General features: G+C 39.3%; 1 protein-coding gene across 1 annotated transcript; it reads left to right on the top strand.

The window, feature by feature from the left end:
• Positions 1-2935: 2935 nt before the first annotated feature.
• arcn1a (archain 1a) lies at positions 2936-17168 on the top strand. The gene is made up of 10 exons (XM_036525421.1): positions 2936-3131; positions 6623-6886; positions 7485-7664; positions 9876-10081; positions 10682-10846; positions 12673-12838; positions 13022-13169; positions 14620-14728; positions 14870-15074; positions 15280-17168. Exons 1-10 carry the CDS (start codon positions 3129-3131, stop codon positions 15367-15369), a joined length of 1536 nt encoding a protein of 511 aa, XP_036381314.1. The 5' UTR covers positions 2936-3128; the 3' UTR covers positions 15370-17168.
• Positions 17169-17358: the final 190 nt, after the last annotated feature.

Raw genomic sequence — 17358 nt, 5'->3', positions numbered from 1 at the left:
GCACCCCGAACTTGAAACCTCCATATTGTTAGGCAGTAGTGCTACCCATTTGCACTGCCGTACTGCCCCCCACTACATATAGGTCAAGCTTAAACATAAGCAGTGCCATAAACTGCAGTGTGCCTTCTTGGGACATTGCAATGAGAAGTGCCAATGCTGTTGGAAGTGTGCAATTTTTGGGTATTTGAAAAAATTCAACACATCAACCCTATTTAGCGTATTAGTTGTGGCAGTAGGTCAAAAGGGGTAGGAGATGTGCCTATTTTAAGTGCTACAAACTGATTGTATCTTAGCAGCCATGCCATTTGGACATTGAACTATGTGTTCATTTCCCAGTTAGGACCTGACATGTAATGATGTAATGATCTACAAAAAATTGGTCACAACATCTGCTTTTCTTTGTGTGATCTGTGCCTTGTGATGTCCATCGGAACAAATTGTCATTAAAATCTAAGTACATGGACACATGGGTGTTTAAACCTGTTTTTCATGAAACTTGGTGCATGCCCAGTATTCCTAATACCAACAAAGTGTACCAAGTTTGGCATCACTCCAACAAAGCACTGCTGAGATATGACTCACTTCCTGTTTTAGTGTCTTGTACCATCAAATTTCATTTGATGACTGTGGCTATATCAGCTGACCCATCACAATTCTTTTGACAATTTTTGGTCAGAACCCTCTCTTGATGATTCATGCCAAATTTGATGGTCATACGATCAACGGTCTAGGACTAGTTTGCAAAAGTAGGTTTTTCGAAAAATTCAAAATATGATTTGTTTCCTGAAAAACACTAAAATAGACTTATCCAATACAGTGGATGAGTCTATTCAATTCATCGTGACCCAGGGATTCAGGGGAAATAAGGATCACAACTCTAGGACAAACAGTTCATAAGTTATAAGCAAAAATGTACTCTGAAAATTTGGCCTGTTGGTGGCGCTACAGGGAATGATGGATTGACCCCAAATTTGGTGCCTGGACACCTTGGACTGTGCTCTATGAGGGTGCCAGATTCCACCAAAATCCACCTAGGGCTTCTATGGCCTGCCATAGAAAACCATTGAAAAAAGGATAATACCAAGATGGCCGAAAAACAAAATGGCTGACACAGAGGCTTCATAATTTCCCAGCTAGGGTCCTTTACTGTGATGATGCACAATAAATTTGGTTGAAACGTCTGCTTTGGTTCCAAAGTGATCGGCATTTATTTTTTTCTGTTTTCTGGTATAGCACCCCCATGTGGCCACATTTTATGAAACTTGGTGGGTATTCAATATTCCCCCTGGCAATAAAGTATACCAAGTTTGGTGTGACTCCAACAAAGCATTGCTGACATATGGCTCACTTCCTGTTTTGGTGTCTTCACCATGGAATTTCAGTGGCCACATCGTTTGCCCTAGCAAAATTCTTTGAATAAATTTTGGTCAGAACCCTCTGTAGATGATATGTACCAAATTTGGTGGTGATAGGATCAAGGATCTAGGACTGGTTCACAAAAGTAGGTTTTTCAAAAAAATCAAAATGGCGGAAAGTCCAATATGGCGGACTTTAACGGCAATGGGTGCATTCGAATCAAGATGACCCAAGGATTCAGGGGGAAAAAGATCACAACCCTAGGACAAACGGTTCAAAATTTATAAGCAATATACCTTGAAATTTGGCCTGTTGGTGGTGCTACAAAGATGGATGGATTGGCCCCAAATTTTAGGCCTGGATACTTTGGACTGTCCTCTATCAATATTCCAAATTTCATCAAAATCCACCATGGGGTTCTATGGGCTGCCACAGACTCACATGGCAGAAAGTATAATAATAGTGAAAAATTCTAACAATTACAATAGGTGCCTTTCACCTTTGGTGATTAGCCCCTAATAATCCAAATGTTACAAATAAGTACCTCAAACTTGGCCCTGGCTGACTAACTCACCCCTATCCCCAGTGGAACAAAGCCAAATGGGGCCTTTGCCACTGAGCTACTTGGGAGCCCAATCAATATAGTATTTTAAAAAATATTACAATATTGTACAGGCTTTTTGACTGTTACACTGAATGAGGTGACTTTGGTCCAAATGCTACCAGAGAGCAAAAATGTGAAATCATCAAATAATTACTAGATATTTACTACCAGTGATGCTGAGGCAGGGGTCCTTTTCAATCTTCTTGTGTTGTGTCACACAATCTCCTAGGACCGTTATCATGTGATTTGGTCCAAAATGGCTTTTTATGTTTGTTATACTGAATGACATTTGATGAAATCCATTGTTGTGGACAAAGGTTCTTCAAATGAAGCAATGTCATTAAATATAATATCTTTAGTGTGTGTGTAGCCTATATATTGTTACAAACTGTGTAATTATGCAAAAAAGTTGTAGTTTTATTAAAAATTTGAGCATTTTCTTGTTAACATATTGCTGTAGACAGTTATATCAAACAACATGTTTAAACTGTAGAACTATATAACTCCCAATATTTGTTTTTATTTGCCATAAACTCTTTAATTGGTCAAAAGAGGAATAATAAAATATTGTGAATTTAATTGCAGTAGGACACACAAATTGCCACTTTGCCTTTGACCCATATTTCATACTTGATGAGAACTATATCAAGTATTTCTTATGTATAAATCAAAGCCAAGACAGATGTCCAACACACTTGGCTGGTTCATTGATTTTTAACACAAGAAGCTAGTAAGATTTATTGGAAGATTGGTAAAGTGTAAAGAAGTAAAGAAGATGAGTAAAATGTCATTTTTAATTGATGGAACACATAAACCAATGAACGGTTAGATTGTATTAGCAGCGGACGTTATTGAGAGGACTTGTTTATCAGTCACTGGAAGTGAAGCCTGTCGTTCTTGCCCTCTGACTCGCTGAGGTGTACCGGAGAGATGAACGGCATCTGCGTTAAACGCTCTCCATGCTAAGCCCATCGTTCCTGCCCTTTGACTCGCTGAGGCGCCGCTTCCGCTTGGAGACGTGGCTGTGCGCTGCTGCCATATTGGAGCTGCGCTCAAGAAGGCGCTGTGTAGACGCGACATATTGAAAAACACTGAATAAGACGACGGGTACTGAACAGGATCATTACTGACCGAAATTTAAGCACTTTATCGTCCACACAGACCGAAAATGGTAAGCGCTGGCACATCTGCATGGCTGTGTATGTCGTCCAGAAAGACCGAGCCAGTTATGTTTTTCCGGTTCCATCGGTGTATGTTCTGGCGAGGCCAAATAAATACAAATCTTCCTTGGCTTCGCAGGTCTTTGTTTGTGCTGAGGAACAGCTATTTACAACTGGATCAACTAATTGAGCTCATATGATATATTTTTCTTTGTTTGTTTGTTTTTATTACGAATGTCTTGTCTTTTTACATGGTGTTCGCGTGAAGGTTTGTGTTGTGAAGATAGCTAAGCTAGCTACCTGTGACGTTTGTAAGACAGTCTACTCGCTAGCTAGCCACAGGCCCTGCTGGAAAAGTATCAAATTTAAAGTAAATCGCGATAGATCGGTATATCTTACCAATTATACTGGCTACATTGTAGATTGTAACTGGTAGATTAAGTGAAACACGGGCCATTTAATTAACCAAATCTGAATAAAATGATTTCGAGATCGCAAGACGCGTCCCTCACCCGGCGTGATTAGCTAATGTTAGCTAGTAAATTTGTGCTACTCGGCAAGTTTGCGAAATTGAGCTATTCCGATATTAAACAACAAGCCTAAGTAGCCCCCTTGCTTTTTGGCTGGCGAGCTCATCAGAAAGCACGAACAAAACTAAGGGATGATGGTAAACTAACACTCTAATCGGGTGGTTCATCTGTTTCATTTTTGTGTGTAGCTAGACTAACTAACGATAGCAAACTTGAGACGATCAAGATAGATTGCTTGCTATACGTGCTAGTGAATTTAGTGATCATGATCAAGCAAAAAATGCATAAAAGCATAAAAACACTGAGCTGTTTGCGTAAGCATGTTGCTGTTCTATTTGCACATATGTTTGGGTATTCTACGCTGACTGAGTCTGACAGCACGATTTGATTGAATCCTATACAGTGATGTGTTTTTAAAACTTGACTAAGTAATCAACGGACAGCCTCTCACCTGTAATATGGTTCTCGTCAGCGGCTGATTTTTTTCAGCCTGGTTGGTTATGTATTTGCCTGCTGTTTCTATCTCTGTTGCGTCTCTGTCCATCTCTGTTTGGAGTCTGAGCAATTTTATCTGTGAGGAAGTTAATGACGAAGGTAATTCTGAGTGTTGGGAAATGAAGTTGCTGTTAAGTGCATAACTTGCATTTCACATTATTTCTCTGTCTAGTATGATTTCATTAAATCCCCTTAATTTGAAAGAGAATGTTCTTGCACACACATACTGTGAAACCCAGTGCTGCTGACACAAGGAGAAACCTGAACACAAGGGCGTAGGTTTGGTCTCAACATTTGTAGGGACACAACAACCGAGGGCGCATCGGAATTATCTAATATGACTTCACTCCAAAGATAATACCAACAAGTTCGCACAAATATTGGTAGGGACAATTCTGTCCTCCCAAAATATTGGTAGGGACATGTCCCTACCATCCATATGCAAACCTAAGCCCTTGCCTGAACATGATTATATTTATTAAATAGATATTGTAAAACCACTGTTTTGAAATTTGCAGTCACTTGCAAAAGAAATGAAACGGCATTGAATCTGTATTATTAGATTATAGCAGATATCCAAATTCAATTGATGTTTGGTTCACAGTAGAAATAAACAATGTGGCAACATGGGAAAAATTTCCAGACTGGTTCAACAAATCGGTTAGGCTCCAGACTAACTTTTTCCACTAGTAGCACTGGTGCTCCTTACTGAAAATTTTAGGAGCGCCTGCACAAAATTTAGGTGCACCACTTAAATCGACATGCAACACAACACATTCATATTTTTCCATCTTAATTGTATTACTGATAAATGCTTTGGTAATAACTAGACAGTTTACAGAAATAACAATGTGCTGTTTTATTTTAAAGGAAAAAGTCACAAAGTGAAGTAGTGCTTTAAGAGAAAAAAATCATTAAGTTAAATGGTCTTTAAACATAAAAACCAAATAATAAATTTACAGATGTTAATTTAGTTGTAGATGGCATTCTGTAAGAGCAGTTTCAACAGGATTTAGCAAGTACTAACCTACCAAGTAATCAAAAAGAACTGTAAGCTTATATGAATCCATACCAATTTTCCTCCAATGTTTGTAACCTTAAGCCAAAAAAGTGTATATAACATAGGCTCACAGTCACAGCCATCATGTGCAGAGTATAGTATGCACTATGTAGTCTGTGCCATGCAGCAAAGGTTGCAGACCCACTTTGACCCTTTAGTGCTGCTTGTCTAAAAATGTGAAGCTTTTTTTTGGTTGTTTGGTACAAGTCAGAGCACACACAATTTTATCATAGAAATACACAGACAAACGTAGCCAACAACATAGGTGTACATTGTTTCTGAGGTTAACGTTGGTCTTGCAGATATATTTGTGATCACATAATGCTGAAATCATCAGAAATTCAGGCCATACAAATTGGACCAAGCACTGAAATAACACATTGATTGACAAAGACTGAATTTAAGTCATGTACCAGTTGTTTAGTTGTGATATCCTTGGTCTGCTATTCTAGACCTATAAGTAGTCATCGAGGACTATAAGAAGAGGAGGAGGACGACATGAAGTAATGTGTTTAAATATTACTTAATTAGGACACTCTGCTGCAAATGGAATTCCTTTCTAATCAGCCATTTTCTGTAAATGATGCTTTCCACCATAGTATGGAGTGTAGTTATCTCTAAATGTCTGCTCTGTAGCAGGGTGTTCACTGAATGTGCCTCACAGGCATTGCAGTACCAGACAGATCCATTCAGTGTGAGACACCATTTCAGTTGTGAGCCTCTAAAGGGATGTAATAGGAGTACATATGATGTTTCTCACATGCCCGTGCTCAGCACAATGGACTGGCACAGATTTCAAATAGTAGAAGGTGGTAATTGCATTGGCATGAGTTCAGTGGCTCAGTTACAGGCAGGTCCAATGCATTCAACATTCCTGAAACATGAAAAATTCTAGTGTTGAAAACAGCCTGACATAAACACATTTTTGATAAATGCGTTGCAATATTAAATATCTAACAAAATTTAAAGTTAGGGAATTAAACTTATTCCTTGTGGGATTATGTGGAATCATTGAGGGAGAAACCTCAAATCTCCCTAGTGAGTATGCCAGACATTACTACGGAGGAAGAAGTCTCAGTACCAAGTGCTGCGGGGATTCTCATCCTTGTGAGTTAGTAGCTGGTCCTGATTGTGTCCATCACTGTGGTGACTGGTACTGGTTTGGATGAAGTCCTTGTGAGACAGAGGAGAGACAGTTTGACTAAACAGCATGTCATTGCTGGAGAGACAGAGGAGTTCCCTTAGATGGAAAAGTGAAAATATATATCAAACTTTCATTTACGATGTGATGGTAGGACTGTTGCGTAAAATTGTGAAACATAAAGGGCTACAGGACTGCAGATTTCTTTTCTTGGTATGTTTGCAGTTGTCTTGATGTGGGACATGGTGCTGACGTTCCTTACCCCCTACTCTCCAGGTGCTGTTGGCAGCAGCCGTGTGCACCAAGTCAGGCAAAGCCATTGTGTCACGGCAGTTTGTGGAGATGACCCGGACGCGCATTGAGGGGCTCCTTGCTGCCTTCCCCAAGCTGATGAACACAGGCAAGCAGCACACTTTCGTTGAGACAGAGAGCGTACGATACGTCTACCAGCCCCTGGAGAAGCTATACATGGTACTGATCACCACCAAGAACAGCAATATCCTGGAGGATCTGGAAACCCTGAGGCTCTTCTCCCGTGTGGTATGACTTTGGCAGGGGTGGGGCATGATAATACATCCATTCTAACTGTTACACTGCCTATAGAAGTGATGCAAATGTAATGTCCACAGCAACACTTAATTGACTGTGTGGTTTTATTACCTTACAGAAATTAATTTAATGTTCTATTGAATTTCCCTCCTCAGCAAAGATTTATGTCAAGTTCACTGGTGAACTTTGCTTGCACTTCTAGAATTTGGACGTTTTGATATAGCATCTCTAGGCTGCACAATCTGTGACCTTTCTGTGTTCAGTTATGGGTTTGCAAAATTTATCCAGCTGTAGTGTATAGAGTCATTCTTTGGAAGTGTTCCAGATTGACCAGTATTGCCCCCTGTACTATTTCAGTATGTTTATTAAATTGTCATATATATATATATATATATATATATAAAAGTCAGATATGCACACCCCTAGCTTTGTCTGTTGCTGCACCATTTTGCACAAATGTTTGGATTATATGCATCATTCTACAAAATAAGGGACACAGCTGATATTTTGTTACAGGTTGCTCATTCAGAAGTGTAAGATGGAAACTACTGTAGTTCTGTACAATAACAGAATGACTTTTCTTGCGTAGATCCCTGAATATTGCCGCATGCTGGAGGAGAGTGAGATCTCAGAGCACTGCTTTGACCTCATCTTTGCCTTTGATGAGATCGTGGCTTTGGGCTACAGAGAGAACGTCAACTTGGCCCAGATCCGTACATTCACAGAGATGGACTCCCATGAGGAGAAGGTCTTCCGTGCCGTCAGAGAGGTGGGGGCCCAGGGTACTTTCAAGATCACATCTAGTCACCCCATACACTGTTAATTACTTTGGAGTTTATGACCTTAACATCAGAATGATAAACAGTGAGAAGTAGGACAAATATGTAAAATAAGGATGTTCTCTTGATGTATTTTTTTGGGGGGGAATATAGTCAGGCAAAAACAAGTGCTTGATCAATTGGTAGGGCATGCCCCATACCAAAACAGAATAGAGAGTTTTAAGTACTTCTTACAGAAATAAACACAATTATCCTGAGGTTGAAATTATCATAGACTCCTCACTCACTCCTGTACCATCTAACCTTGTTAAACTCAGAATTTAGTCACAATATTATATGGCCAGACTAGGGCTGGGTGGTATATTGACTTTTTATGGTATATCGATATATTTTTAAATGAGATATAGGATGAGACAATACCGTTTATATTGATATAGTTTCGTGTTGCGTTACATAACCTGTTTCTTCCGTAAAGCCATGCCAGTGTTTGCATCTCTCTCACACTCTCCGCGTAACCCCGCTCCCACTCTCCCTCTGCATCCGCGGGCAAACCTGGTGTTCTGTCGATTTGTCCTACCTTATCGAAATGTCCTACCGTAGCATAGATTGATAGTCATATATATCGATCTTTGCTACCCTATTGGGAAATTCTACTGCAAGTAGGTTGTGCTACCTTAAAAGGTCAGTAATTCTTTTTCACCTTATCAGAAAATGGTTCTAAGGTAATTACATTATTGTTTTCATTAATTCATCCAACAGCAATTTCGAAAATGCTGTCAAGTAAATTTTAAACATAGGCATGACTCACTTACAATTTATCCATCACATAAACTGTATGTATTTTTACAGTCTAGTTTACATGCTGACATGTAAATTTGTAGTCTAGTTTGTTCATCAACACACACTAATCAATACCAACAAAAAATTTTAAGTAGCATATTTGGATATTCTAACCTTATCAGAAAAGACCAGGATATAACTATAGAATGTTCTGATAGTTTGAATTACCTTATCAGAAAGTGCTACCAACATAAACCTACAGGTAGCGTATTTCGATAGTCTGAAATACCTTATCAGTAAGTGCTACCACCATAAACCTATTTTTATTTAATGTAGGCTATTTATTTTATATATTTTTTCATTTCAGTTGATATATTGTGCAGCTGTATATTTTCAAACAGGGTAGGCCTGTTACATTTGTCTGTTTACATTTTATTGATATTTGCACAGCTGTGTGTTTTGTTATGCAGGAGAGGAAAACCTGTAATTGTACTCTATTTTAATCAGTCTGTTATTGTTGTTGAAAACAACTGAAGGAGTATTCTCAGAGATAGGCCTATATTTATTTAATATAGGCTATTTATTTTATATAATTTTTCATTTACATGTTTTGCAGCTGTATATTTTCAAACAGGGAAGGAAACCCTGTCTTTGCATTTTATTTTGATCACAGTCTGTTTTCATAAAAGTGCTTGTGACATCTCACATGTGGCTTTGACTTACAACTGAACATTTAGCCCGCTTTGTAGAAAATACCAAAATATATATCGTGTATCGCCATTCAGCCTAAAAATACCAAGATATGATTTTTGGTCCATATCGCCCAGCCCTAGGCCAGGCGAAAAATAACAAAACTCACTTTTTTCCTTATCTCTGTCTGCTAATTCTTCCTGCTCTGTTTCACCTTATTAATTTTCATGTCACATTACAACATTGTAAGTGCTCTGCAGGAAAGTGCCCCTTTTTGTACTTCTCAGCAGTGGTTTTTTCTCATGTTCAGGCAATAGTTATCTGTTGAGTGTTGCCAATTACAAGACATTTTCTACTGTTTTTTAGGAAACAGATGATGATCATCTTGTTTGTCCATGAAAGCATCTAGCTAAATAAGCTCCTAAACAAAAGATTGAGTGCTTTCTAGAATACATTTCTGTAATACATAACCCATTTATCCACAGCAAGGAATGGCAGTCAGATGTTTTCTGTGTGGAAGCATGAAGACAGCTCACATGTAGATGTGATCACTAGATATAGATGTTCTTTATTGATGTTTTTGTTTTATATATACCTTAACAATCCAATAGTACAACAAACAAATACAAATTTATACTTAATTCAATTGGGCTAGTAGAAACTTTAGTTGGCCAGTAGAAATAGTGTAACCCCCAATAAACTGTAATTGTATAACCCCCACCCCTCATCAGACCCAAGAGCGTGAAGCAAAAGCAGAGATGAGGCGGAAGGCAAAAGAACTGCAGCAGGCACGCCGAGATGCAGAACGTTCTGGAAAGAAGACACCTGGTTTCGGGGGATTCGGCAGCTCTGGCATGGCCAGCAGTAACTCGGCCACCATCATTACAGATGCTCTCATCGAGCCAGAGAAGCCTAAGGTGGCACCTGCTCCTGCCAGGTACACTGCGTTTCTTGGGTCTGTAAAAGCAGGCCCAAAATGCAGAAAATGCACCCAGATTAATGTACAACTGCAGAGAAAACGGGGTCCGGAAAATTCTTGATTCTGTCCATAGAAAATTGCCCAAAGCTTTTTTGAAGAAAGCAGGATGAATTCCAGTATAGGTATCTACTGCAGAGAACATGTACAAGTGTGTGCCTGGGCAGAAATAAAATACTTTTAAAGTAACTTGTCTCAGAAAGTGAACATGTACTTTTCTGTCGTCAGTTCCTGCAGTTTTATGGGGATTTCATTATTGCACAAAAAATAGTTTAAAATCTTACTTTGGACTTTGAACATCATTGAAAATTCATGGAAAATACAAAATTATTTGAGTAGGAACCCAGAAAGAGGGTAATACTGCTGGATTCATTCCACATTATATCTGTGTTAATCTTCTTTTTTTTTTTTCTCAATGTTTACACTCATTGATGGCACTCATCATGATAAATATCTCTCTGTGATGTTTTGACTATGATACAGTGTTTGCAAATGTACTTCCTTTGGTCTCCAGAAAGTTGATGATCTCATCATACATTTCACACGGTATTTTCTCTTCAGGCCTAGTGGTTCCAGTAAGGCTCTAAAACTGGTTGCCAAAGGAAAAGAAGTGGATGACTTTGTGGATAAGCTGAAATTGGAAGGAGAAAATATCATCTTTCCCAGCACAGGGAAGAGGCCCTCGGAGGCCTCCAAAGTCTTACCTCCCCCTGTCAACACAGAAAGGTACATAAGCCTGTTTTTGTACAAAAAAAATTGTACAAAACTTGATGGTGAAGAAAAAAAATCTTTCACGACATTTGTAACAAAACCTGCTGGTGGCCTTAAATTTTTAGCATTGTGGTATTGTCATTATTGTATTACTAATATTTGGTTTGTTACTGGTGTTTGCCAGGGCTAGTGGTGTAACGGACCAGAGTTGAACCGTGATCCGTACGGATCCCCACTCACGATTCGGCACACATGTGAACCACGGATTAATTGCAAAGTTCAAACATAATAGTGTGAAATACAGTTTTACTGCCGCTGTTACTTTTCAAAGTAATAATTCCCTAAATCTCAATGCAGAGTTGCAAAGATGAAAAGTAAAAACATACAAGCGCCATTTTAAAAACCAGCAACCTTACTTAGTAGAAGACGAAGGCTGCGTCCGAAATTGCTCACTTGTTCACCCACTCACTATTCAGTCACAGTCAGCTAGTTAGCTAAGTGACTAGCTAGTTGCAACTGACATTAACCTGCTAGCTAGATAATACCGCTACCTATCTAGCTATCACTAGCTAACTTAATGAAAGAGCTAGCATCCAGCTTCATCTGTTCAAATTAGTGGAAACTAACGTTAGCTAGCAATCTGGCAGTTGTGCCCAACAATCAAGTGTAAAATGTATATACAGTATAATAGGGATGGTAAGATTCACCGATTCACATCGGTGCACCAGCATAAAAGTTCACGATGCGATTGCCCCAATTAAAAAATTGTGCACCGGATACAATTTGGGATGAACTTGGGATGCATCATTTCTGACATCTTTGCATCAGTAAAATCCGATTTATTTATATATAATTATTAGGAGAGTCCCTATGTCTTTATTATTTAGAAATCTGACCAATAATTTTATATTTAGATTGATTCCTCCTCTCTAAACTGTTTCTCAAGCGCGCTCTCTCATCTCCACTGCTGTCAGTGGCCAATTCTCGTCAAGTCTCCCGGCCAAGTCTCGCGTGAGTTGGAGGTGTGTCTCTGGGTGAGTCACAGGTTATCATGGAGGAGGAAGAGCTACATGCTCCACCAAATCAAATGTTTAGCAACACTTCGGATTTTTCAAGAGAGACGGACAATAAATGAGATGCTTACTGAGTTGCAATACTAGAGAAGCAAATAATAACAAATGTGAAGTAAAAATGGCACTTTTTTTAGTTGATTTGTGATTTGCTTTCTGCTTAAGAAGCACCAAAGAAGTAAAATCAAACTGTCTGTACCATATTGAATTGCATAGCATCATATTCTTTTGTGTTGAATCATAGCATCATATTCTATTGTGTTGAATCAAATTGTGTCAAATCGAAATAGGGGTGAATCATCGTATCACATTGTAATTGCTTTATATGTATCTTTAACGTAGGCTATCGGATCGTTGGCAATGCATCGAGATGTGTATCGCATCGGCCTCAGTGATGGAGATGCACATTCCTAATATATATGCACTATATAGTGAATAGGGAGCGATTTCGGACGCAGCCAAAGAACAGCAGAACAAGTGCTCTATTGCACTTTAATTTAACAACTGAGTATTGAATATTTTATTTTAAGATTTTATTTAAACATGAGACATCTTGAATGTTGTTTTCATTTAAGACCATGGGCAAAAGTTCCTTGCTTTAAGTGTTCTTTAAGTAATAAATGGTAAACGGTTATATTTGTCTCCCCTTCTTTTTTTGCTAATCCGATCCGTGACTCAAAACCGTGAAACGATCCGAACCGTGAGTTTTGTGATCCGTTGCACCCCTAGCCAGGGTGGAGCTGAATTTGTCCCTATGCTCCTCTCTCTCAGTGTGCACATGCGGATCGAGGAGAAGATCTCTCTCACCTGTGGGCGTGATGGGGGCCTGCAGAATATGGAAGTTCTAGGCATGATCACCCTCAGGGTGTCTGACGAGAATAACGGCCGAATCCGCCTCCAAGTCAGCAACAACGACAAGAGGGGTGTTCAGCTGCAGGTGAGAGTGGAACACATGTTGGGGACACACTAGATGGTGAACGGCACAAATTTTTCTGTCTGGCCTGTGGTGTTATAACAAGCCAGTGAGGTTTGTGGTTGGGTGATGTTCTGGATCTTAGACATTTGTTTTCCTTCTGTTGGTTGGTTCTGTGTCATTGCCCCCTGTCCCTGATCTGAACAGACACACCCCAATGTGGATAAGAAGCTCTTCACAGCTGAGTCTCTGATTGGACTGAAGAATCCAGACAAGTCATTCCCCTTAAATAATGATGTAGGCGTCCTCAAGTGGAGACTGCAAAGCACGGATGAGTCTTTCATACCACTCACAAGTGAGTATCCCACGCGTGTGTGTGTGTGTGTGTGCATGCGTGGGCATTTCTGTATGCATCCACATGTGTGCATGTGTATGCTTTCATGTGTGAGTGTCCATGGAAAGCACACTCTTAGTGTAAGGCTATGTGTAGGTGTGGGTTTGTACTGCGTTGGAATGTATTACACCTGATTTTCAATAACAGAAGACCGTATTATTAGACGCACACCCGAAGGCTTCAAATCTTGCCTTTGCTTATCCCTTTTGTATCAGGAATGTGTTTTTCTTGGAGCTACCTGCAGTTTTTACTTGTTTTTTAAGACAGGCTGTTAATATTTTATGTTATGTCCCCTTTTTGTAAATGGGATGGGGTTTATCAACAAATGGTGGTGCATCTTGTGATGGTTCAGGTCAGTCAGCTTCTTCTGCTAATTGCAGCATTTTGCACAGGAAAGACTACAGACCTGCATACCCAATAGCATTCAATTGACAGTTTCGCTGCAGTCGACTGTACACAAGTACATCCTTACACTCATTTTGGCCCTGAGTGATCAGTAGCCTGGATATTGGTTATCAAAGATGATGAGGGGGGTGGAAACATGTCCTTTAGCACTTTGTGGAGGCTAGCTCTGCATGAGCAAGACAAGATAGCATACACTTCATTTACCATGGCATTTCATCACAGTTCATAAAGGTGTACATAATTTAAATTATCCCAGGTTCTCTTAATTTTTCAGAAATGAAGATTGCAGATCATTAGTTGTACAATTCAATGTGTTGCACATGTTATTTTATCTATAAGTGTGCAGGGTTCTGCTGATGACAGAAATTGAACTGTGAACTAGAGTAATTGGTGTGAAGGAAATGATATATTTATTTTAATGTAACCCAATACAACATTCTAATTGCATATTAGACTACAGTTAGATATTAGTTAGAAACGAAATATATTACTTAGATATTCTAGTTTAATATTGGATACATTGCAGGATTCTGAATGATCTAGTCAGCTTGCTAATAAAGCCTATGCTAGTGAAATGTTAGGTGTGCTAGTACTAGCTATTTGGGTTTTAGCCTCACTGTAATAGGTAGTTGTTTACAACCAATTTGATTATGTGATTGACTGAAAGAGTAATTTGAGTATGAGTAAACCAGCCAGGTAGCTAGCTAACATAAGTGCCCCATACTCTATCCTCTACAATTTGACACTATTGTTATGTGTTAATTGGTAGTACAGAACTTGCTGAAACTGACAATTATGTATTCTTTAGTTTGCCTTGTTATCTCCACACAATTAACACAGTGGTAGTCCTTGTAGAGAGAGCAATAATTTGAGCTGGTTTGATGGTGATGATGATCATGTACCTTACTCAGGGTCTCAGGACAGTTTTATCTGCAACATCATCTGGTATTGCTTGTGTTTTCAGTGTCTACTCTCCCTTAGTCAAGGCTTTTGCTCTTCTCTGTAGTAAACTGCTGGCCCTCTGAGAGCAGCAATGGCTGTGATGTGAATATAGAATATGAGCTTCAGGAGGATGCGCTGGAGCTCAATGATGTTGTCATTTCCATCCCTATTCCGTGAGTATAAGGAACTAAGTGACATCACAGTAGGATATTTTATAAAGTCACAGCTTTCATGAAGGACACCTGGCCTCTGGTGCATCCCTCAGGCCTGTGTGTGTCCTAGGACTACCATGTTTGTTTTCTCACCCTATGCAGGTCAGGAGTCGGAGCACCAGTGATTGGGGATCTGGATGGAGAGTACCGCCATGACAGCCGACGGAACGTTCTGGAATGGTGCCTGCCTGTTATTGATGTCAAGAACAAGACAGGCAGCCTGGAGTTTAATGTGGCTGGCCAGCCCAATGACTTTTTCCCTGTTAATGTTTCCTTTGTCTCCAAGGGTAACTACTGCGACATACAGGTAGGTTTCTCCAGACTGGGTGACAGAGGTGTAGAACAGAAAGCCATGCTCCTGCATAATTGAGAGCATTCTTCACACTTTGGTCCAATTTGGCTGCATTTATAGTTGATGGGTATTTTCCACCCCTATAAAATATTGTAAATCACTATTTTTTTTTCCCCTTTTGTATCTTTTCCTGTTTTCTTCTCTTTTCTGTTTTTCACAGGTCACCAAAGTGTCTCAGGTGGATGGGAACAGCCCCGTGAGATTCTCAACAGAGACATCATTTGTCGTTGACAAATATGAGATACTGTAAATGAAAACCAAAAAAACAACGGCCCTGAAAAATTAAACCGACAGATTTAAAATGAAGAAAAAAAAAATGCTACTAGCCTGTCCGCCTGTTCTGATAGAATATATGAATGGGACTCTGCCCATCAAAAGCCCTCATCACCATGGCGTGCAGTATTTGGTGTATTTATACCTTTATATGAGTAAAGAAAATATAAATATAAATGTATAGAGAATGAAATGAAACAGGATGTAAGGAAATGTGCTGCATCAACAAAGGGGAATCGCACAGCAAAACAAAGAAGAGTAATCTAGGGTTGGAGGCGGGACTGCGACGAGGCTAAAGGGGATCAGGGCACAGAGTTGCAACATCAGTCTATGTATTGTCTTCCCCAGAAAGAAGAATCCTACAGAAAACAACCATATCAGAGGTTACAGGCTGACCTTGTTAAAATGCGTTGCGATCATGTTGACACGCAAAATGCAAACGGGTTGGCAAACAAGGCTTTCATGCCACTGGTTTGGCAGAACGATTCATTTATATAATGCTACTTTATATTCTGATGTCCAACTGCACTAAAATTCTGAACAGCTCTACTTTCATGATTACTCATGGGCTAAGAATGATACTTAGCTGTGCTGGTATTTGCTTGGCAACTTGGCCTAACTGTTTTCTTGACATCTTTGTGAGCAGTGAGTTGATATGTACTGGTGACTATACAGGTGCTATATGCGATTGCAATCTGCAGTAGATGTCAGCAGTGGTACAAAGGTTTCCTGCCTGAACATGGTCATTTACACACAACTTGGGTTGTTTAGAAGACTGTTGAATGACTTATTGCATACACTCATCATAGAAGCTATGATAGCATCCTACGTAACATGAGATGTTTAGCTACATCTGTGCTCTCAAACTCCTTTATATACTGTCAGATGTGCTTCGCAGGAAAACCATTTTTTCTTACAAGGTCCCAGAGTTGGACAATAATATCTTTGTTCCAGAGATTCCAGAGTCTGATGAGCCAGTTTAACTGAGTGCACACCATGTATGTGAACATGCAAGTGCAATGTAGTGGAATTCCTACAAACACACAAAACCTGGTTAGTCTTACATGTTAGGGCTGCTGTTGACTGGTTGGTCTGTACAACAGCTGGTGTGGTTTGCTTAGTTAAAAAGTGGATACTATCAGCTAACTCGTGTTATGAAGGATTAGCTGCTGTCTTAATGTGTAGAAGTGGTCAGTGTCCTCTTGGAGCGAAGATTAACTGCCACGTGAAGCTTACTAAGGACATAGACTGTATAAGAACATGAAAAGAAATGGGAAATTGAGGATGTGCCACACAGAAAATATAAATCTGCTCTCCATTTTTAGGATAATAAATTCTCATTCCCTGACCTTAGTTGGAGACCTCAGTTGATATTACTGTGGATCTTTTATTTCTACATGTGAGAGAGACAGTAATTTGCATCTCCATTGAATTTGGCACCCTTCCCTCACAAGCTTGACAAGTATACTCCAGAAATTGGAATAGTATGCTCATCAAAGGAAATTCAACAAATGTACCTAGGAGCAATTAAATCAGGGGTTCTTATTGAATAAAATTCTTGTGGCTTTCCTGTAGCTCTCCCACTCCTCAGAGAATGTCAGTTGTCATTGGGGCAGACTCATTTGGTCATTGTGAGTAGAAATTACTTTAGACCTGAATGTCAGTCTAGATTGAAGAAAGAAAAAAGAATGACTTTTCTGTTTGTAAAAAAATTTTGTTAGGATTGTGGGTAGGGGAGAGGAGGGAAGGTGGGAAGTAAATTTGAAACTTTTTTAGCCCTCTACAAAAATACACAAATGAGTGATTACAGATAACATTCCAATGTAAACCTTAATTGATTAAAGTGCATTGTAAAATTTCATCAAGTTAAGGTGCATTTTGTATTATCCTTATCACTGATGTGCTGCTTTCTTTTCCTCAGAAAACGCTGTATTTGCTACATTAATTTCACTTACTGAATACTGTC

The sequence above is a fragment of the Megalops cyprinoides genome, chromosome 3 (genome assembly GCF_013368585.1).
Source record: "Megalops cyprinoides isolate fMegCyp1 chromosome 3, fMegCyp1.pri, whole genome shotgun sequence".
NCBI lineage: Eukaryota > Metazoa > Chordata > Actinopteri > Elopiformes > Megalopidae > Megalops > Megalops cyprinoides.
Note: the sequence above shows the minus strand (reverse complement) of the source record. Positions and strands in the feature narration are given on the sequence as shown.

Coding starts and splice junctions, on each gene's coding strand:
- arcn1a (XM_036525421.1), top strand. Junction 6,887..7,484: donor TGAGGCTCTTCTCCCGTGTG/GTATGACTTTGG, acceptor TTTCTTGCGTAG/ATCCCTGAATATTGCCGCAT. Junction 10,847..12,672: donor CCCCCTGTCAACACAGAAAG/GTACATAAGCCT, acceptor CCTCTCTCTCAG/TGTGCACATGCGGATCGAGG.